At 37.1% G+C, this 23070-nt stretch overlaps 1 protein-coding gene across 4 annotated transcripts in view; it reads right to left on the bottom strand.

Annotated features, from left to right (window-relative positions):
- The window catches only part of MTMR1 (myotubularin related protein 1), a 41391-nt gene that overhangs the window by 11554 nt on the left and 6767 nt on the right, over positions 1–23070 (bottom strand). For 2 of the 4 annotated variants that reach the window (XM_063345849.1, XM_063345850.1), the window contains 13 exons: positions 21655–21705; positions 20208–20283; positions 19220–19314; positions 18895–19002; positions 18375–18476; positions 17585–17668; positions 16782–16931; positions 15828–16016; positions 15155–15340; positions 11826–12032; positions 10912–11004; positions 5851–5964; positions 4092–4268 (listed from right to left, as the gene is read on the bottom strand). In XM_063345849.1, the coding sequence (XP_063201919.1) occupies positions 4092–4268; positions 5851–5964; positions 10912–11004; positions 11826–12032; positions 15155–15340; positions 15828–16016; positions 16782–16931; positions 17585–17668; positions 18375–18476; positions 18895–19002; positions 19220–19314; positions 20208–20283; positions 21655–21705 (1632 nt within the window). The remainder of the gene's footprint in view (positions 1–4091; positions 4269–5850; positions 5965–10911; positions 11005–11825; positions 12033–15154; positions 15341–15827; positions 16017–16781; positions 16932–17584; positions 17669–18374; positions 18477–18894; positions 19003–19219; positions 19315–20207; positions 20284–21654; positions 21706–23070) is intronic. The other 2 variants (XM_063345851.1, XM_063345852.1) reach the window with 1 other exon arrangement.

Genomic DNA, 23070 nt, shown 5'->3' with positions numbered 1-23070 from the left:
GTTTATTGACACTGAAGTTCATCTGACATCTCATCACTCAACTGCTCAACACATCAAATCATTCTACAATTCTATACACAGCGTAAGAAAAAGCAGCAATCATTGTAACCTATTTATGTGCTTTCCAGATCATTTCTGTATATACTGAACAGTTATTTATTCCTACCTTTTCCTTTCCTTTTTTTTTAAGCCAACTGTTAACCTATGAACAGGCTTCCCCTGGCTCTTCATGGAAGCTCGTAAGGCTGCCTTTAGCAGATGATCCCATTCCAGTAGGTGAATTGAATTTCTAGGTTTTAGACAATGCCAGCCTTATATTCTAGATGAACATCCACACACACCGAGAAAAGAATGAATTTGAAAAACTTATAGGGATTCCTGTGATATTATCTCTAGCACAGTGGGCACATTTCCAGATCAGAGCTTGAAGAAAAGTTAATAAAGCCCCAATAATTAAAACAAAACAAGTTTAAGCCCTGTATTCCAAGGGTTAAAATGTAATTTCCCAGAAGGCGTAAAAACAACCAAACATATCCTAATGGACTATGTAAATTTTGTGACTAAAATACATTCTTTTCCTTGTCTCTCCCATAGGAAGGCACAGCTTGAATTGAAAGGACCAGAACTTTTACTCATGCTCTGCATATATGACTTGTAAAAGTAATTTATTTCAAAAATACTGCCCCTGCAGAAGTCATATTCAGGAAAATAATTTCTTGTGCTCTCCCCACCTTCCAGAGTTGCCCAGGCAGATAACTAACTGACATCTGGCAGCCAGAACTCCTCAAACTGGTGTAAAGGGGTCTGAATGACTACATAGGAAAGGAAAGAGAAATATATGACATCAACTGAAAAAATTCAAAAGCATCACACAATCTTATCTATTACAGACTGGTAGGGTCATCTCTAAGTCCAGTAGCAGGTACCCACCGGCACACACCTCCATATGAGAGAATGAAAGAGCTTATCTTCCACAAGTCACATACGTATACACATTTCTCAACCCAAGGAAAGGGCAAATCTGAAAAAACCCTCTTCTCAGTCAATGAACTCAAATAAGATAGGACTAAAATCTATCTAATTTTCTTGGGACAAGAAGTCAATAATGATGTAACACCTCCAAACTGAAACCAAGGAACATTTTTTTTCACTTAAGAATTAGAATGACCTTGTTGAAGCACAGTTTAGCAAAAGGGGAATCTACAAGATACGTCCATATTTAACCTAGAATTTTCCACACCATTCACTTCTCAGACACTTGAGCTTTGAACCCTGTGTGTCACCTAATTGCACAGCATCTACTGCAATAGAGCCATAAGCCTAAAATGAGGCTCTTGATGCAAATACACACCATTAAAACCACCGATTCAGCCTTCCACAAAACTTAGATAGAACTGAAGATATATCATTATAAGCAATCGTTTCTTTACAGAACGTAACTCTGAACTCTCTCTGTCCTAGCACAATGACGAATATGATCAGACCTTACTGTACTCCTAGAGGTCTGGTGAGAGGCAGAGATTTGAAGACAGAGTACAACAAAGCAAAAATAAATGTTTATCTCCAGTTAGCATTCAGTAATTTTCATATTAAAAAAAATTAAAGGTGATGTATGCTCATTTCCAATAGAAAAGTCAATGAAGTGCAATGATTAACTTCACTCAGTTTGTTTAAAAATTCAGTGCTCGCTCACTAATAAAGCTGAAATTAGAAAACCTAAAATATTGCCTCAGCCAAAACCTGCCCCTTTTGCTCTTACGAGTTTCCTCTCCCATAATATAAAGAAGTTGATAATGTGTATCAAACATCCACTCTGATTGTATTAAAGGAATATTCTTCATCTTCCCTTAAACTCATGTAATTAGGCCTTCCTCCTTTTTGGTGAGCTCCTAGAAAACAATAAGCATTTTCTAGTTTCTTAAAGGAGTTTCTGGAGCTGATAAAACAGTACGTGAGGTTGCCTTGAATTGCTATTCATCAGAGAGCTCTTCAGTAACATTAAATATTTAACTTTCTCTTATTCCAGTGGAAAAACAAAAGAACCACATTAAAAGTTATTCAACAAAAACACCTTTTCTCAGTAGGTGGAGATACCCATTCTTTTAATAAATCCACTGATTATTTAAGAAATCTTTTCACTGGAGATAAGTGAAGACCTGCTGGGCGTCGCAATGGTGATTGTCTGTTTTGCTGTTACTGAAAGGGTCTGAATGCTACTGAATCGGCTAACGGCGTGTGAAACTAGACAATGCAAACACAGAAGAGTGCAAACTCAGTATATTGTGATTATAAAGGCTATTATTTACTTCTTTGCATGAGTTTGTGCTTTCATAATTAGATTGGAGAACACAATTCTGCAACAAAAAACTGTAATTTCTGCAGGGAATTTATCCAAGTAGATGTGAAACACTTCCGAATATTTGTCACAAATATCACATAAATTCAGGACAGAGACAAGAGGAAAGGCACGGTGTATCTTCACAAGACAAAGCTAACGCGGTAGATCTAAGAAGTCGGAACAGCTGTATTCAAGAAAAGAAGGTGGTACTAAAGTTAAAGCTGTTACCAGGATCATCAAATTTTGTTACCTTCAACCTGCTGATTTGAGGGACCTGTTCTCAAAGACCAATGAAGATCAACGACTGACACGTCTGAGAGCGCCCGAGTGCTCTCCGACAGAGAGGCAGCGAGCAGAGCTTGCCACTAAGTGTATGGCAGTTCTGGTGTTTTCTCATTATGTCATCTCTTCCCCACCCTCAGCTCTTTTGGACCGGGACTAGATTTCACGTGTGTTTACAAAGCCTGCTCACTTTCAGGGCCTGTGGATCTCAATTAAATACAAGTAATAAACTGGCAGCGCTGCAGGCTGATTATACTAAAATGTGCATAAACCACGCAAATGTTTTTCAGCAAATAGTTTAAGGGAAAGATGATATTCTGCTAAAAAGCAGTTGACAATTTTACTTTAAAACCATAAAGATTAAAATACACCACCTTTCAAGTTTTAACACATGCTAACGCCTAGCAGGTACCTAACAGTCATAGGACTACATCAACCAAAACAGAACACGTAAGGGGAATAAAGCAGCTCCGAGGAAACACCTCCGTGAGAAAGCAAGCAATCCAGACTTTTGCAGGACCTTAAAAGGTATTTCTCAGATGCCAGGATTTCTACCAGTGTACTGTCCTTGAAACTTACCTTGGAACACCATCTTTTACAACTGCCTCTGACTTGTGGATGTCTAATAAATTTGAAACTCGTGTCTCATTCTAACTGCTAGGAGATGAAAGCAGCTTTCGAGCAGTCACTTAATACAGGTGATTTATCATAATATGCTTGGGGGTACCTTGGAAAGTTACCTTAATAGAGAGAAGGTGTAGCACCCTCAGATATATTATGTTTGTGACACAAACTGAATGTTCTTTCTTCAGACTTCTAAGCATGAGAGCATATGGAGTATTTGTCTGATGAGATTCAGAGATTTAACTGAATAGCAGGCATTACTTATAAGAACAAATACTGGATGAATCAAGGAGCATGTACAGGGAGTGTTTAATCTTTAGCATGACAGCTTGAAACTGTAAAGGTCAATTGAAAACAAGCGCCTATGTGATGCTAAGTTTAGAGAGCCTACAAAATTAGTCAGTACGGAGTCCAATTCTTTCAGAAACTGCCGCTATATTTTATATCATTGCTGGTAAAGGGCAAAGCATGATTAAAAAAAAAGGTACACTAAACTCTACAAGAAGGTTAAGGCAATAAAAGTATTAAAAAGTGTTACAAAGTATTACAGAAGTGTTATAAAAGTCATCTTCTGACAACGAAGACTGTTAATCTGCTACCTTACACAAGCTGATAAGTGGTACTCTAACTCCCTATTCTGCTGGTGACTTCAATGAAAGCATCATTTTACCAAGTTTGAACACATCTCGCATCTTTTTCAAGAAAATCACCTTTTTCCCTATCAGCTGAAATATGTGCAACAGATGAGGTCTTTTGAAATTAAATGTTTCACTCGACACGATGAAAATATTTCTTTTAAATCTCTGTGCTCTTGACTGAAACATAGAAGTCACGTGAAAGCTCATACCTGAGGCCGCATCCTTGGGTTCCATCTGACGTAGTAGTTCACCCATAGTTCCAAATGATTCAGACTGGCAACAGGATACAGCACGTGGTTTTCATAGTTTACATAGAAAGGATTTGTGAATTCATCTAACTGGCTGTTTATATAGGACCACAGCGATACAGTCTTTGTGCTTACCTCCTGATTGAAAAAAAAAATTAATTATATGGATTGCAAAACCTTAAAATATGAGGTTAATATCTACATATCAGTAATTTTGTCCGTGCAATTTACCTTATCTACCAGAAAATTGTACGGAGAACAATTCCAGTAGCTGATTGTTAAACAGCCTTAAACCTTAAAACTTCAGTAAAACATCTGAACACTTATCCTAGTCCAAGGCTAACTGAGAAAGGAGATTCAGGCATATTATTTTCAGAGACACTAAGGTTTAGTTGAGCAAAAGAAAGCTGTACTACTCATAATTTACAGCAATGTTAACAGCTACTTAAATATGTGGTTACACACTGATCAACTAAAAAAAAAAATTAATTTAGCTTTGACAAGAAAATCAGTGAAGGGATATGTAGTTTGGAAGATCCAAAAAAGCATCTGTGAAAAAATAATTATTCAGTTCTCCCACTCTCACTATTTGTTCCCATCAATTGATATTATGCTTTAAAATGTCTATTTTATCTTTATTTGCACTTCTGAAAGTAGTATTATTCTAGATGTAATCAGCATAATCATGGTTAGATCAAGGATTGGAAATCTGAATTTACATCAGATTCATCTTGCAATTTTACACTCCTTCAGTGTTGTAAAGCATGTGTTTCTACTACTGCTGCGTATTAAATTGCATTTCTTTATTGAGAATTGCATCTGACTATTCATTTATGAAAGAAAGCTGTCTGGAAATCCTACATTTGCTGAGAACGTGTTATTCAGCTCCATCTTGTGGTATTTGCATGCAAGTTTTTCCCTACAGAAGCAGCAGAGATAAACCAAAACAAACTGCAAAGCTAAATATGGCAATGAATTGTTACTTGCTTTAAAAAATATGAAGTATTAAAAACAACAAAGCCAAAAGTAAGCAAAAGTGTACTTGGAATATTAACAAGCATTTAATATTTTTTTTTCCAAACTCAAAGTATTTCATTGAGTCCAAACTTCATTCATTTAGATATTTTAAATTTCCATAGTCTTCAACCACAAGTTCCATCTAATTATGTCCTAAAGTGACCTGCAAAGTCATCCATAAGAGTTCCTTTGGAAATAGCGAAAAAAAATGCGAATATAATTTGATGATGATTATTTAAAATTGTATCTGTTGGCTAGAAATATCTTAAAGAGGACTTTCTAAAATCCTCAAATCCCTGAACAAATAATAACTAAAGAAAAATCAGTGCTACCTCATTTAATAGCAGGGTATTCAGTGTGTATTTCTCTTATCATGAAATGGAACAGGTTACCAGAGAAGCTGTGGCTGCCCCATCCCTGGAAGTGTTCCAGGCCAGGCTGGATGGGGCTTTGAGCAGCCTGGTCTGGTGGGAGGTGTCCCTGCCCAGGGCAGGGGGCTGGAACTAGATGATCTTTAAGGTTCCTTCCAACCCAAACCATTCTATGATTCTATGACTCTATGAAATTTCATGTCCGCATTGTCTTTTAAGACTGCGTGACAAATGTACCCAAAACCACAGCTCAGATGTTCTTAGGTGTTTTACACTAAGCCTTTTCATACAAGATCAACAAATTAAGAATGTGTATCACCCTAATTATTTACCTCTTTTAATCTCTCTTTTTCACAGTTGCATAAGAAAGTGCCAAAGAGACAACTGTAAAGGTGATCCAGAATGGTGATCAAAAATAACTCGTTGAATTCAAAGGCTGCAGGAAACTGAAATAAAAAAAACCGGTAAAATTACTTTAAACTTTATTTTAAGCAATGTAGAAAGGAAGAAACTCAGTCATAAGAAATAACCAAAAGATTGAGATAAGATCTTTTTTCTTGTTTAGTGATTATTTTCAGCAAAACTCAGCAATTTCAGTAACTCCCACTGCAATAATACATTTCACCTACATACTTCTTTATAAATACTCCTCGGAGACAAACCTTACATTCATTATGCAAGTATACTAGAATACAAACATAGAAACATTAGCTAATGTGAAACTGGTGACACAAAGCAATCCATTTTAAGGAGCTCTAACAGTATTCTGCTCTAAACCACCCCAAACTGTCTTCAACATATGCTTTATTTCTCTTGTTATAGGACAACACCATCATTTTTTTGGGGGGGGGGGAAGATAAGAGTTTTATTTCCTATTCTAACATGCAATAAATTGGATAATAAAGACTACCGCATGTAAAATGTGCTTAACATATATTTAAAATGTTTCTTTCACTTTCTACCCAACTAAATTACTTTTCTCCATTTCACCCCTCGAGTTTACCATTGGCTATGTACAATAAGCCTTTAATCCCTCTTCTCTTATATTGGGAAGTAAATCCCGTACATCTGAAATGAAAGACCCGATATTCCGCTGAGCATCACTAGGTATTTCACTCACAAGTAGAGGTTACCTGATACATTCTAGGAATCTACACCCAAAATGTTTAAGCCATATCTTAATCTGTAGTGCTCTAAAATCAAAAGGGAAGAAATTAATGCAAACTGCATGGGCTGCTACCTATTCAGATGGAGAAGGTCCTTCTTCAATCAAATTTTATGATAGGACTACATATGGCAACTGCTTGATGTGTCAAAATAACTTTGCATTCAGTATGACAAGGGTCTCAAACACAGACACGGAATGGTAAACATTTAGGAGAAAGAAATTAAAAGACTAAAGAAAAATTTAAGAAGTGGCATTTCTCTCATTACCATGAAAATGCTGCAAGAGACTAGTTTTCAGGACAAATGAAACAAATTTTATTCATTCTCACTAAAGGAGTAAATCTTTACAAAAGTCTAAAATGCAAAGTTAGATTCATAAGGAAGAATTTCCTGCTATATGGAGAAATCTCAAGTCAGTATTTCAGATCTGAAGAAAGCAGCGGACTGGTGTCTGTTATGTGCCACTGAAGAATACTGAACACCTTGGCACGAGTGACTCACGAGCTGCTTTAAATAAAAAAAAGAAAGACGACAAGCATAGCTAGGAGGAATAACGCAGCAATTGGGACTGCGGATGAACTAGCTGATCCAGAAATTCCTCTTCAGTGTCATCTGTGATTTATGAAGGGCAAATGTTTATTCATGTTGAAAGTAGAGTTGACTAACACACAATGGGTGTGCTTGCATTAAACCCAGAAAGATTTAAGATTTAAGCAATGTTCTTTTGAAAGAAGATTGATTTAAGTCAAACATTGCAAAAACATTCTCTTTGCAAGATTTCTCAAGCTAAGATATACCAACTTTCAACGGAAAACTTTGAGTAAGGAAATTATCAATATCATGGCTCACAAAATGAAAGGGACCCTTCCTTCTTCTGACTCTGCTGTGGATTACGCACTGTTCAACAGCACAGCGTGCTCACACCGGGGCTCCTCTCTCAAATCACTAGCCTCTTTTCAAGCACCCACCCATTTGTTTTCATAAAACACAGAGCAACTTAAGATTATCAAATTCTCTTTTTCAGTCACGTTTAAAATTTATCACGTACGGCACTTCCTTCTCTCTAGGAAATCATGACAAAACTCAATTACAATACAATGACGCTAACAACACAGCTATGATTTTAAAAAAGTATGGCCAGAACTTGGTGAGCAGGTGTGCTGAACCAAGTCAGGGGAAAATTCAGTGGGTCTCAGACCTCAGCCTCTCGCATCCAGCCCAAAGCAGCAATCGGATACAGAGAGCAAAAATAATTTGCAAAGGATCAAAATGATATTTGGAAATAACGTTGAAGACAAAGCCTCTCCTAAAGGGACTCTCTTTAACTGAAAGCACTTAATGAGCCTTGTCACATTAGGGTTCTGTGTTGTGACGGGTCCATACTAATCAGATGGATGCCGACATGGCCGCTATTCCAATCCAGTGAAGCATATTCAAAATTCCATACATCAGTGGTTGCACTACAACTAATTTATTAATAAGTGATAGCACTTTATTGAAATCCTGTCTTTGGATACAAGAGTTGTACTGTTGGAGCTGATGTATCAAGACTGTAAAGCTTCTATTACTGCTGCTGAAAAATCACTGACCTAAAAATGCTTTCCTCTGTAGTTCCAAGCCCATTAGCGTCTGTTTGAAGATTCAGGTGGAAAAATTCCCCAAATGAAAATTTACTTCTTGTCAGATCCACTAATTGTGAGAGAACACATGGGTCATTAAAATCTCCCACTTGCTGCTGCTGGAGTTGTTGGGCATTTTTGTAAAGGAGGTATTTAAACGAAGAATTCTCTTGTTTAAGCCTGACGATGCCAAGTGGCATCTGATTCAGATGCAAAATAAACTTGCTCCTTCTGTACTACAGTAGCATTTAAAGTTGAAACACTTTGTGGAGCAGTTTTATGATTGTGGAATTGGACTGAATGGGGTTAACTGAACACTAGATATCGTAACAGAGTACGCTACTGAAACTAGTGAAAAATGCATCTCTGGCAACAGATGACACCCGGTAACAAACAGGATGCAACTCTCTACCCACTTTAAACACACCTTCCTCTGACACGGGCACTGTGCGGCAAAGGTGGAAAGCTACCACTGGAGCTGCAATGCTACATGCAAATTTTACAGTTTTGCTTCATTTTTAACAGGGCATCAGTATTTCATCAGATCACACGTGGCCTTTCCAATTTGACATCTGCTATTCAAAGTCACCAGAATTTACTAACAGAGGAGGCAAATCACTTCCCCATATGTTTTTTTATTAAAATCTGATAACAATGTACTTGAGAGCTCTCAAGTTCTCTATTACTGTATTTGTGTGTCATGAAGACCATAAAAAACCCAGGGAAAATATAAGGCTGTCAAGAATTAAGTTTCATTCTCTGAAGCTATCTGGAAATCTGTATCTTTAGTGGGAAGTTAGAGATTCTCTCACTGTAGTAAGTTGACTGTTTTAAGAACGTAACTCTCAGAAACCAAAAGGAAAATTTGCTTGCTTTGAGCCTATGCCCAAACCCGAGCCCTTACACCCTCCCGCAGTCGTTAACACTTATTTGAGCTTTGGAGCATTTCACATATGTTTACCATGGATTCTAAAGCACGAAACTAGCACTGTTTTACGAGCAAGTGATCTACACAGGGATAAAATAGAATCCTGGTTTTCATAGGGCTGTATCAAGGTAATCACAATCTTCAAATCTATTTTCTAGGTGTTGAAGTCAACTGAAAAATAAAAATAAGTGGGCAAGAACTCTCCAAGAATGACGTTTTCATTTTCTTTCCTGTTAATGATTTTTCAATGCCACTGCTGTTCATGAATTTCAGAACAGTTTTCTGGATCCAGGTTTTGAACAGATGTGGTATTGGCAAAATGTTTCACAGATCCCCCCCTCGTCCCCTTTTTTTCTTTTTTTTTTTTAACTAGAGGGAACTAAACTGTTTATGGCAAGAAATAGGAGGCAGCAAGGGAGATCACAAAAATTAGAAGAGGCTGCTCTCAATTAAGGATCTCCCCAGAGGACTTTTGTTCCTACCAGGTGTTTAGAACAGCTTCTCTTCGCTATTGTTATTAGCTTTCCTCTGAGAGAGGGGCAAAATTTTTCATTTATTTTCTCCAGCCATACTAAACAGCACATTAATGCTGAAATATAGATACACAGAAAGAGAAAGTCTTCAAGGGACTCTGGACAAGGGCCCAGTATTACAGCAGGGAACTTTCATAAAGCACCAAAGACAACTGTTCTGAATACAAGTTTTGGAAACTATGATGTAAGTTTTTAAGAACCATGTTCAAAACAAGAAGACTAAGGTAAGAGATCTGGGAGAGCCAGCCTCATGTGGAACCAGACCGTTACCCTCCTCTCTTCAAAACAAAATCACATACTATACAGACTTCAGTACAATAGCTTTTACCATAAAAGCATAGATCTATGTTAGGCTTCAAGGAGGAAAAAAAAAAAGAGAGAGAAAAAAAAGAAAAAAAGGACTCAAGCACTTCTAATTTATTTGGAAATAAATCCTTCATGTGGACAACCTATTTCAGTAATCCCATTAAAAAACAGCAATATAAAAGCTCAGAAGAATCTTAAGTTTATGCTCATGGAGATACAAATAAGGAAAATGAAGGCTAAAGCCGTCCCATAATTTAACATATTCAGAAAAAAAAAATGAGAATTTTATATCTTAAATATCACCAATTTCAAAGATCTCCCCTGATCCAGAGGCAAGACAGTATTGGAAGTAAGAAAACTTATCTGAGAAGAGGCTTGTATGTTAGAAATGCTGTCCTGTATGCGTAATAATGCCAACATTAACTCACATTTCACATTTGACACATATGTAGAAGAACCCTCTCCCCTCTGCTCACAATCAGCCTGGATTTTTGACATTTCTTAAGGACAATATAAATCCACATGAACATTTACTCCATCAGTGAATATGCAATGTAAAGCATTTATCTCATCAATAACCCTCATTTATGTAATCAAAGAATCCTTTGAAAAGCCTGTTTTAAACATCAAGTATGCTGGTTTCAAGTCAATGTTTCTACTCTAGCTCCTTGTACCTCACTTTGAGCAAAAAGTTTCCCTGTGTGTGCACGGTGCAGCCATAGCGTGACTGACTTCAGGAAAACATGCTACTGCTCTGCAAAGGAATGCGTTCTCCTACGTAAATAACATTTCCAAGATGAAAACTGAGACCTCATAGAAATATACTCTTGAGCATCTCACCTGCTTCGTCATTTGCCAAACACAGTCGATGAACTGAAGGAAAATGGGAGATCTGTCTGCATCAGCATGATCATCATCTCCATGTCCCACACGCTGAAAGTCAAAACAAACTTTTCATTTCAGTCTAGTGTATTTACAGCACTATCCCAACACTTTAAAGCTGAGTAACTCTTAAATATGTTCCAATGATGAACAAGACAAGCAAATCTTCCATAATGCTAACCTATATTTCTCAACTACTAAAAATGCATCCCAATATTCACTTACGGACATGCCTTTGCGGTTGAGCAGAGCTGGAAAGACACTTGTTCAACAAAGCTGTGCCAGTTGCTTCCCCGTCTTTCACTGCACAGCCATTTATTTCTACCAGTGGGTCAAACTGGTAGGTATTTTGTAAGACTGTACTGAAACAACGATTATTCCATATCCACCTGCCATAATTACATGTCATTTCTCCTAAACCATCTTGAGTCAGAGCCCACAAAATGTCACCATAATTTATGTCCTAATTCCCCACTAGCCCATGTGTTAAATAAACACTTCAACCTTAAATCAGAGTAATGGTTCCAGCAATTTTACCTTCTAGACACGTTAATTGTTTTCCTTGTTTCTCCATTCATAAGATTGTTAAAGATGAAGCAATGTGTTACAATCCCTCTTCCGCATAAAAAAGTCACGTGATTTTTTTTAACCATTATGTTCAAGCCACTTAATTCTAATTTACTTTATATTATACCTCACACACAGATTTCCTGTTAAAAATGATCAGGTCACAATTCTCTGACACGCTCACGCCATTAAAAGGAGGACACCAGAGAAAATAACTAAAATGCCGCAGAGTACTGTGAGAAAACACGCTATTCAAAATAAAAGTCTTGAAGGTAACAAATTGCACGCTAAATCTTTCAGCTTACCATTGCAAACCGGTGTCCAAAACTTATCCATTCTTTCTCTATAAGAACTTCAAACCCCTTGATAGTCCTGTAATAGCTGTCCAGCATAAGCATAGCCAGCGCAGTCAGCTGGGCAGTTCGATCCCAACCGTCGCTGCAATGTACCACCACAGATGTTTTACCAGATTCAATTTTATCCGCAATTCTTACTGCTCCGGCAAGAAGCATCTTAAATAAACAAAAACAAATAAACAAGCATATTAAATACTAACAACAAAAAAAAAAGGTTATAATTTTATACTCTTAAGCTTAATATATTTTAAAATTTCAGATTAATCATCTGGACCGCATCACTTTAAATTAGAGGTTTCCAAACGGTGGTATATATACTCCTAGAGGTACAAAAACTGTGCACTCTTGTTGTCCAGGAGAGATTTCTTACCAGCTCTCCATTATTAGCAGCACACAGCAAAAGAACCTGGGATCTCTTCCCTAAATTAAATCTGAAATTCTGGATGATGATGAAAAGATGCAAATACTGTAACCTGTTCCAAAGGCTGAAGGTTCAATGTTTTCAAAGTTCATTTTCACAGTAATCAATCACTCTTTCTTCCTCAGCTTTCAGTTCTCAACTACTAAGTTTAGAGAAAGGGACAAACTATCCAGCTAATCTAAATCAAAACACAACCCAAAAAACCCCAGAAACCCCTGGCTGGGAGCCTGTGCTGATTTTGTTGGTGCATGAAGTATACCTTGTATTCAGGCCATGAGCAGACCATTAATAGCGTGGATTCAGAAGCATGCTGGAGAGCAAAGGACAGAGATGGTACAGGACTGAGATCACCTGTGTGAACTTGTTATTCTTCTCCCCTACAAAAAAAACCTCTCTTGTTCTCTTACGCTGCTCTGTATTTTTTAAAACCTAGAAAAATCTCTCTCCTCCGAAGATCTGTCTCTGTAACATGACCTATCATGGCACTGAAAAATATGTGAAAAAAACCAACCAGTAGAATAGAACCACAGGAGAAATTCTTATTCTGCATTCCAACAAGAGAGAATGGAATCTTGCAAAATACTTGTGTTTTTCCCTTCCCAGGCATGTAAAAACATCTTCTGGGAAGCAGGAAAGCCAGCATCCACGGAAGAAGCTGTGCACAAGACCAGTCTTCAGAGCTATTTCAAGAACCATGCTTCAGAGACCATTTTCATTGATTACATCTTTCATTGATCATATATCTTTTATGGTAAAACTGAAGGATGCGAGGATGGAAATATCAGGAAACAATACAAAAGCTTCTATGGGAGAATAGAGCTTGTGGCCTGAACTAGTTAATTGACAATTACTTCAGTTACAAAGTTCTACTGCTCTAAAAAAGTGTAAATATTAAAAGAGTTTGGTCTTCAATAAAAGGAAAAGAACTAATCTATATAAGGTACAGGTGTGCAATAGCTTGCTCTAAATTGTCCTAAAGAGAACACAGATGCCTCTGAAGGAGGACAGCTGAAACTAAAAGGATAGAAGGAAGATACAGGCAATAGGCAGAGAATGGGAGACAGAAAACAGAGTCACTATTAATTCAGTAAATATCTGTGGAGCAGGTGAAGCATTTTATCCTACTTCGGACAAAAGCCTTTAGAAAACAGCTTCCTCCACAAACTATTATTATTCTTTATAGATGTTTCAAAACTTAGCAACCACCACAGAATTTCAGTTAGGGCTCCAAATGAATAACTGGCTTTGGATTGCTTTAGAAAATGAGAAATGGTTTAAAAATAATTAACAGCACAAGTTCTACCCTGAAAGACAGAAAACACCCTGGAGGGCATGAGGAAACATCCTGGGTGTGCAAAAAGCACCAAGTGACTCTACTCCTGTGGTCACTACTGTCTTCACACACACAGAATGTTACTGGTGCCTCCCCAGATGCTCCTGGACCATCTTCAAAGTGCTGTGTGTGCCCAGTGCTAGGAAGGTGAATTTCCAGTAACGCATCACATTGAACTGGGACACAATCACACTGGTTTGAGACCAGGAAACAGAAGATGCGTTAGAGTAAAGCTGTGGACTTGTGAATTGCTATTACAAGCCAAATCAAATAGGCAAGGAAGGCATGCATGTCTTGGATGACAGCACAAGGAGATACCATCAACACTGTTAACACCGTAAGGGCAGCTTTTAAGAAAACAGGCTGCAGTTTGTGCTCTCAATATTGTAATGTGAAGTATCATGTAAGGGACAGAATGTTACATGTGTGTCAACTCTTTAAAATAATTTGTATGACATTTCAAATTGCTGTGTTATTGTGATCTGTGGAACAGTGGTATCAAGGTCCACTTCTGGCACTGGCTAAGCCCAGGAACCCCGCTGAAGTCAATGCCAATGAATGGTGACCACTGGCCCAAACACTTTTAAAAGGCCCACTTTTAAAAACAGATTATTGTATTTAAGGCCAGGCTGATAAGAAAAGGTTTCCAGATACTCAGATTCCCAAAGCTGTTTGACATAATCCAACTTGAAAAGAACAAGAAATTAAACTGTTCCCAAAAGATCATCAAATTTGTTTAATTCTCAATTTAAGTGTTTGCTCCCTCTGCTGGTTCTCCTGCAGCAGTTAGCAAGCACTAGTTAATAGGAGAGTAAAACTAATGAACAACCCCAAACATGTTTTGCATGAGCGACATTTGAGCCAGTTGCTAATAAACCAAATTCCACTCCATCCATATTCATCATAAGCAGGGGAGTGAATGTGGTATGAAATAATCTATTCTAAAAGCATTTCAGAGGTTAGTGAAACAGACTGTAAAACTGAGTGTGGTAGTGATTTATTTTAATATTATGTTAAATAATGGAGCAAATTATAACCCAGTAGAGCACTGACTACAAACAGCCCATGAAAATGTAGGTGCCCGACACATGAACACCAACATTGCACTGAAGGAGGGAAGGATGAGAAAGACTGCAGAATTTATAGTCAAGTCCTTCTGGCAGTTGTTCAAATATAATCTGAAGTTCCCAGGGCATTCTTCCAAAAAGCAGGGATAACCCTGGACTGCTCACAAACATTCCCTCTCAAGAAAATAAAACATTGTCCAACACTCACTACGATACTGTGCTATCAGGAATTAACTCATTACCAACCAACACATAAAACTGGAAATACAGAGTTATTATGGAATGCTTAAAATGCTATATTCTAAGTGACCATTCAAAAATTAAGCTTTTTTACAAGATTATTCTGATCAAAGCAACGTGCTTAAATCTATACATTATTTTTGTAATATTTTCATAAATGCAAATTAAAAACATGGCTTAAAAAAACAACTGATTTTTCTCATGAAAAGTATTTTACCCTTATATATTCCAGCCAATGCGTGGAGTCCACATTTGATAACCACCGAGTCTCATCAATCGTAGGATAAACTATTTCTTTAAGTTTACGCAGGGATTCTCTCATTACATGTATATTATGAATTTCCAGGAAGACCAGCTCTGCATTTGGGTAGGCACTTTCACTTTCGTATCCTCCACCTTTTGCCTGTCATTCAAAAAGTAAAAACAGACGAAGAAAAGAACATGTACAGGACTTCAGTATAAAGTCGAGAGAGTTATTTTGGTCAGGTTTCAGGATTTTCTGAGAGAAAGGATTATTTTAGCACTAATAAAAACATACTTTTGGCTTTTGTTTTTCTAAGAAGCACTAGGCTATTTTTTTTTAGGTGAAAGCAATTCTAATTGTAATAGCCTACATCTGATAATACATCTATATACCTTCCCCTTTTTACTACTGAAACCTTTGGTCTTCTGTGGGCTTTACTGCATCATTTCTCAGCTACGTCTTCAAGCTGCCTTCAATTCTTGCTGGCCTTTCCAAACTGCTACAAGCAACTTCCTTCCCATGCACTCTCTAGAGACCCTTTTTAATCTCTTTTCAACACTGAGTTCTCCTCATCCTCATCTCTTACTCAATCTTCAGCCTTGGAATAAAGACAGAACTGCTAATGCTGGTGATGGTACCAACCTACCTTGTTTGTATCTGCAACACTATTCTGTCTGGCATCAAAGATGATGAGTTTATGTGACTGAGCGTTGGCATCCATTATTGTCTGCAAATATTTTTCATCTTCTTTGCAACGCTTATCATTTGGGCCTACCGATGGCTGACTGCACCGTGTTATTGTTGCTTGGCTCTCAGGATGAATCCAGGATAACACCTGGAATAAAAGAAAATTATTTTAGTTCACTATACTACTATAAAAGCTGCAGGCCAGACTGCAATTAGACAACCACACTACCTATGTGACATTATTTCCTGGCAAATGAACAAATGCAAATTTAAGGACAAGCTGCTGCAAAACCATATTGACAGCACACTAGCACCACTCATCCCAAATCTGAGTTTGAAATACAAAGTGATTCTAAACATCTTCGCTTTTATTTCTCATAAAAACTAAGCCTGCTACTGCATCTTACTAATCAGGAAAAAAAAAGAACAATGGAGGCAAAAAACAATGCTTCCATTTGGAAGTCTATGGACCCGCACACTACCTTGCTAAGCAGATCTACAGCATGAAAACTGTCACCATCTAACATATTTAAATGGGTTCTTAGGCTACCTGCAAAATTTGTCTATTCTCAAGAAAACTGCTATGGCTGTAACACATTCCACACCAAATCAGAACACAAGCTAATATGTGAATTAGCATCAGATATCATTGTGGCCTAGAAGTGTTACCTCCAAACAAAAATGTAGCACACAGCACAACAACCAAGCAACTAGACTCACATTTGATTTGCTCCCTTCAGTTCTAAACCCATCGAGCGTAATTCTTCTTTCTTTGTACCCCCCTCTGTCCCCCTTTTCAGGAAGGAAGACAGCCCACTGTTATTTTAAAAAAAAGCCTAAAAGAACTCTGACAATTTCTTATAAGCTACAGATTTGTAGAGCACTCATATCTCCTTGTAAAAGTTTCACTTACTGGAACTCTGCCTTTTGCTCTAAACGCTGCCACTTTTGAAAGGTCATCATCCTTTACGCTGGTTGGCACAACAAGAATAGCAGGATAAGTATCACAAAGCTCATAGGTGCTGTTAATTTTGGATATTTTCCAACTCTCATTGGGCAAGCCCTGTATGGAAGCAAAACATTTTTGTATTTTTCAGGTTAGACTTTTACATACCTGAGTTTGGGGTGATGAAAAATTTTATATGCTACATACTTTTTTGAAAAAAAGTGTGCCCACATGCTTCTTTTAAATAAGCTATAAACTTTAGGTCTTCATATTGAACCATAAACCAAAACACTGAAAGTCTTTCCTATTTATTATCTTTAAAATTTATATGCAAAATAACGATTTGAATAGGCTGCACAGTCAGGTAAAAAGTGATCATAGAGTAAAATAAGAATACCTTTCCAACTAAGAAACTGCAGACTTAAAATGACAAACTATGGTTACTCTTCTGTTTAATGCTTCTTATTCAAAACCAAATTTTTATAAAGCCTATATTTTCTAGAAACAGGACTTGGAAAATGTGTATTTAAGAATGCACGTTAAGACAGACCAATTTGTTCAAGTGCTCAGCACCTGCTATCTCCATTAACTTCAGCAGGCACTCAACACTCTCAAAGTCAGGCCACTTGCATTTTATTGTCTAAACATGAGACCTAAACTCTGTATGTAGCTAGAGCTGAAAAATTTGAGTTTAATACCTTTTTTCTTGTTTAAATGGCTCTGGGGGAGACGGAGAAGAAAATAATACACCAAGTACTTCTATAACTTACCTGCCTCTTATATTCTGCCATGGGATCATACGCTTTCCAGCCGTTAACAGCAAACTTTTCTTTATAGCTGAATGCAAAAAGAGGCTAAAGAAAACAAGCAAAGGCATAAATTACCGTCTGATGGGCTATACGCACAATAAGCTCTGAAACAGTGAACCTTGTAATAATTCAAATGTAACACTTCTAAAACTCTTTAACAGCAGACATAAAACCTTCCGTCAACACTGGACAACACTGTGCTAGAAGGAAAATGAAAGACAGTTTCCTCTTTCAAGTAGATGCTATATAATTAACAAAATCAAGATAGGAAACAGCCAGAGAGAGTTGAAGTTATTTGCCTGTGATCATCAATGGCAAAGCAAGATGAGAAAATTGGTCTCCTACCTGCCAACCAGTTCTCTACCCATACAAGCAAATGAAATGGCATTCTGCAGCTAACTAATAATAAGACTAATTGCACCTATTTGTTGTTTTAGACAGAACTTCTAGACTGAAGTATCCACTGCAGAAAATAAGAGTCAATACATACATATTTTTAATGAGCAACTTCAGGCAAACCTAGATCTCAAGGCTTGTGTACAAATTAACTAACTTCACTGATAGCAGCACATAGCAGAATGTTTTACGAATTAATGCAAAAAGGTAACAGGGTCAGAGTCGTCTGCATCCTCTGTAACAGATTCTATGAATCTACATTTCAATGCTTGTTATACAGCCCTTGTATTTCCCCGACTACTCCTTCCAAAAAGAGGAGAGCGGGTGACAGCTTTCTCTACATCTTAAGACTCACCAGCCCATTAGAAACAGGAAATGCGCGTGTTACAAGGTTTTCAAAAATCTCCAATCTGTTTTGCTCTTCCTGTTTATAGGCCAGCCGCAAGTTTCTCATATCCTGTCAAAAATAAGTCACACTATTTTACTCTATGATAAATTAAAAGGAAAAAAAAAGGCAGTTAAAAGAAATTTGAGTGAAGGAAGGCATATGTGTCGCACTAAGTCACTGACATTATCCCACCCACATTAGAACAGAGTTCTGTAAGCATTCGTATCAGATGACTAGGATCATCACTAGAGTTGCTAGATACCATAAAAACAGCCATTTTTCTTTTGAATTCACTCTCGGAACAAAAGGCAGAAGTGTTTAAGACTGCAAGTATCATAAGAGGAATCGAAACATATTATCTAAATGAGGCGCAGTTCAAATATGGGGAACTGATGAGACAAAAACCAGCACATGTGCATGCAGATTCCTCTTACAGAAAAATGAAATGAAAATACGTTAATATGAATAAATCTCTACCATGCCATACCTTGCAAACTATTTCGATACCACACGAGTTGTCTCCGTGGCTCTGTACTCCAATTTTTTCAACTCTACTTATGACTCCAAGGGGCACATCAACAACAAAAGGTGGATCCTGAAATTTGTATATGAAACAAATGAATTCTGCTACATTGGGAGGAATACAAACTAATATTATTCATGTATGTTTCACTACAGTCAGCTATACTTCCTGTTTAATAGATTGCTGTGGAACATCATATTTCACTTACACCGAATGTGTCACTTTCTGAAATCTACTTCAGTAACGTTTCCTACCCGAAACAATATGCAGATAGATAGCGAAGTCTTACCCTTTCAACACTTTTGATATACATTCTGAAGTCCGTCACTGTTAGTGTGCCACTGACTGCTCCCATAAATGGACAGATATACATAACATCCTTAGCTGGAAAACAGACCAATTAAAGCTTTGGTTTACTATTATAGATTTGTTCCATAAAAATCTATTTCCACTTAAAAATAGCAAGATTTTTGCAGTTCCATAGCGCTTTGATGCTTGACCTCTAAAGGAAAGCATACTCTTCAGATGCTGGCAGGACTGAAAGAGCTGTCTTTATCTCAGCAATGAAAACACGCAAATTCCTCAGTCCCGCCACTGCTCAGCAAGTGCTGTGCAGCTGGGGCCGGGCGCAGGCAGCCCGTGCCGCAGGCAGGGCAGGCAGGTAACAAAGCACCCTGCTGCGACTCAGCTGCAGGCACCGCTGGTCCCTGCCCTGAGGTGTAAAGCACCCACACTCGCCTCAGAAAGAGAGAATCCAAGTGGGGAATTACTGATGTGTACACAGTTGACCTCCAAGTTGTATGCCCACAGCTTCGTTTTCACTTTTATTTGAAAGACCTGGTATTCTTTTCTAGCCGTGTACTGTACTGCTAATACAGAGCTTGTCGTCAGAGGACAAAGTGAAATACATCTCATTAAGAACTGAAAACCAAGTTTTGCATAACTTCATCTTCTTTGCTATCACAATTTTGAGGCCTTTGAGTCTACAAAGTATCGTTAGCATCCCCAAGCAGAAATACAAGCCATACACCTATATGGAACAAACTAACCCTTAAAAAAAAAAAATTATCTATGTGGAGCGAGGAATCCTCTGGAACTGATTTCTCTTCCCTACATTTGGATTTAAAAGGCAAAGAAAAGAAATCCACATCAAATCAGCTAATCTAAAGTGGCGTTAAATTAACGTAACAAAAGTCAAAAGGAAATAATATTCTGTTTTTAAATAAATACATTAGTGATTTAATAGTATTCAGTGTAGTACTTAATAGTATGCTTACCAATAACTTTGATTGATTCTCCAGGAAAAAGTGGAGCCTCTTCCATCTGTGCTAGTTTGTTTCCATCCCGCAGTGCCTGGCAGAAATCCAAAACCATGAGTAAATCTCACTTTCCGTCTGTACTACATCCATACATTCTGATGCAAAGTGCTTTTACTACCAGATTACTGGAACACAAGAGTGTATCTTTTTTTACAAGGCACAACTGTATTAAACAGTACCACAGTGAAAAAAAAAAAGACCCAAAGACAAAACTTGGTATTATAAATATTACACAGACATACATGTTAGTAACGTATTAGGAATAAAGCGTTTAGGCAGCAATTAGTTTCACATGCGAGCTACATATAGCATACAAAAATATGAACAATGAGATCAGCCCAAATTTATAATTAATAATTTGTTAGTCTTTTGCTAAATGCAGGTGTTATTTTGGGTATTTTACCTAATTGAGAACATTTTAAAGCTCATTAGATTTCTTTGTTTTCTTAATGTTGTTTATTTAATATTTGAGTATTTTCATCTGAGGGAACTATATGGCAGATGCTTTATTCATTTAACATTTTAACTTTGTATTTTTGGTAGCAAGAAGTCTGAAGCACCCCACAATGCCCTATTTCAATCAATACCCTACTGAGAGTGCCACAGGTTATGAAGAGGTCCATTATAGGAATTTCGTATCCAGAAGGTCAGATTAAGAACGAAGTAATAATGAATTATAGAAGAACAATTAGCAATTTTAAAATAAGGGCTAGTTCCATAAATTTTCATTTCTGTAAATGGCTTCATTCCTGAATGATACTCGACTGACCCTTTGGGTCCTTCGTTGGCGGCCAAGATTTACAATGTACTAAAGATTTTAATTAAGAATGAAAGGGTTTGTGGGACTTTTAAGGACCACGTGAGAAAGTGATCTCTCTCAGGTCAACACGATGAGATAGTAAGGTTTCAATTTTTTACATCCTGAAGTGAGAATAAATATGTTACAGTAAACAAATAACTCTTCCCTTGTACTACAGCTCTGATCCACATACAAATAATTGGTAGGATCTATTTGCCTCCAAACTACCCCAAGCCCTCACTATTAAATAATTTCTAAAGATATTTAAATTGATCTCTGGCTTTAGATTTTCTTGGAAACTAACAGAATTTTATGTTCAGAGCCCAACTGCAAAAGAAGATGGTGTGGAGAGAACTAGCCAATACTTACAAACTTAGAAGGACAGACGGATGTGCTCTGGCAGATAGGGGCTTACGTGCAGGATTACATTCTAGACTACATGACATTACACAAAACCCCTACCTAGCACATCACCAGTTAACACACTGAATGCTTTCTATGGATTCTCTCGCACGAGGAATAGAAGATTTCTACGTACTGTACAAGTACTAATAGATAGTACCTTGCTACACAGTTAATGAATGAAAGATGAGTAAAACTTGCCACCTGATCAGGTTCTGCTTCAGAATGATAGCCATTGTGTCCATCCTGAATCTCCTGCATTGCATGAGGCAGCAGTAGGGCAAGAGAGAAGTAACAGGAAAAAACATGCAGACAACAGGTGAAAGGACAGAATCTTTTCTTTTTTGTTTGCCTTTTTTTTTTTCCCTTTCCTTAAAAAGACAGTATGTACTTTAACTCCAGTTTAGCTATTCAAAATCTTCCACTCCTGGCACAAACTACTTTCCACGGAAAGGAATCCAAGCTATTAGCACTAGCTTTTTAATGTTATTTGGCACAACACCAAATGAAAAATTTACTCCCTTTTTCACAGAAGAGTCAGTGCTGGTAGCTAAGAACATAAAAGTACGTACTGTCTTTTTAAGACAAACAACCTTACAGTGAAGAAAATGAATTCAAAGTATGCCACATGCTTATCAATAGAAGAATTTGAGTCCAGCTTGCAATGGTAGCATTAGGGGAAAACTCATGCAATCTTTCATGGAGAGAATAGGTCGACATCAAATAGAAGTATCTAGACAATTGAAAAAACAATTCACTGTGAGGAACATGTTTTAATTGAACTTTCAAGTTTTATGGTTTCACATATTTTTCCAGCAACTTCTGTGTTATTGCTGGAAACCTAGTCAGTAACTTTATAGAACCTAAAATTACTCCTCGTGGCATAATATGCAAACAATTCACATTTTTATGTTAATTTATTTTTGCATCATATTGGCAGCAAATCCTGAATATTAATTAAATCTCTTTAATAAGCGTAAGGTCCCTCTGCACTCCAGAGAGAAGCACAAATGTCACTGGGTCATATGAAGTCATTGTTTTAATATATTCAGCCAAATTTGTTCTTCCATCTTCTTTCTTTATTAACTGGAGAGAAGTTGTGTTCATGACAGTCTATTATTGCCAGTTCACAAGCAAAGAACTTCTTACTTGATAGACTGTAAAACCAGCCTCATTCTAAATTTACAAATGTTTGCTAAAGTCAATTTTTCTTTTTACCGTATTTCTACAGAACCCTCAAAAAAGAAAAACTTTGAAGAAGTACTTCAGATATCTTCAGATCATTTGAACTCTAAAAGAGTTTAAAAAGTTATAATTAATTAAAAAACCCTTTCAAATTATAAAGGACTCCTAACATTTATGTATTGGTGGAATTCTGTTAAATAGAAATTACTTAAATTTCAGACCATAAAAATGTTGTTTCCGAAATTAACGCAAAGCAGATATTGTGATCTCTGGACGAAAACCAGAACAACAACAAGCAAATACACCAAAAGATTTTAAATAAATGAAAGAGAGAGAAGCACAGCAGATCATTCAAAGATCAAAGCCTTTACAAAGAACTATGAAAAACTGAACGAAACCAATCAATTTTTGTTACTCAACCCAGACCAATTATTT

This window comes from Chroicocephalus ridibundus, chromosome 9, assembly GCF_963924245.1.
Source record: "Chroicocephalus ridibundus chromosome 9, bChrRid1.1, whole genome shotgun sequence".
Lineage (NCBI taxonomy): Eukaryota > Metazoa > Chordata > Aves > Charadriiformes > Laridae > Chroicocephalus > Chroicocephalus ridibundus.
The sequence above is the reverse complement of the archived record's forward strand: the minus strand, read 5'-3'. Positions and strand labels throughout refer to the sequence as shown.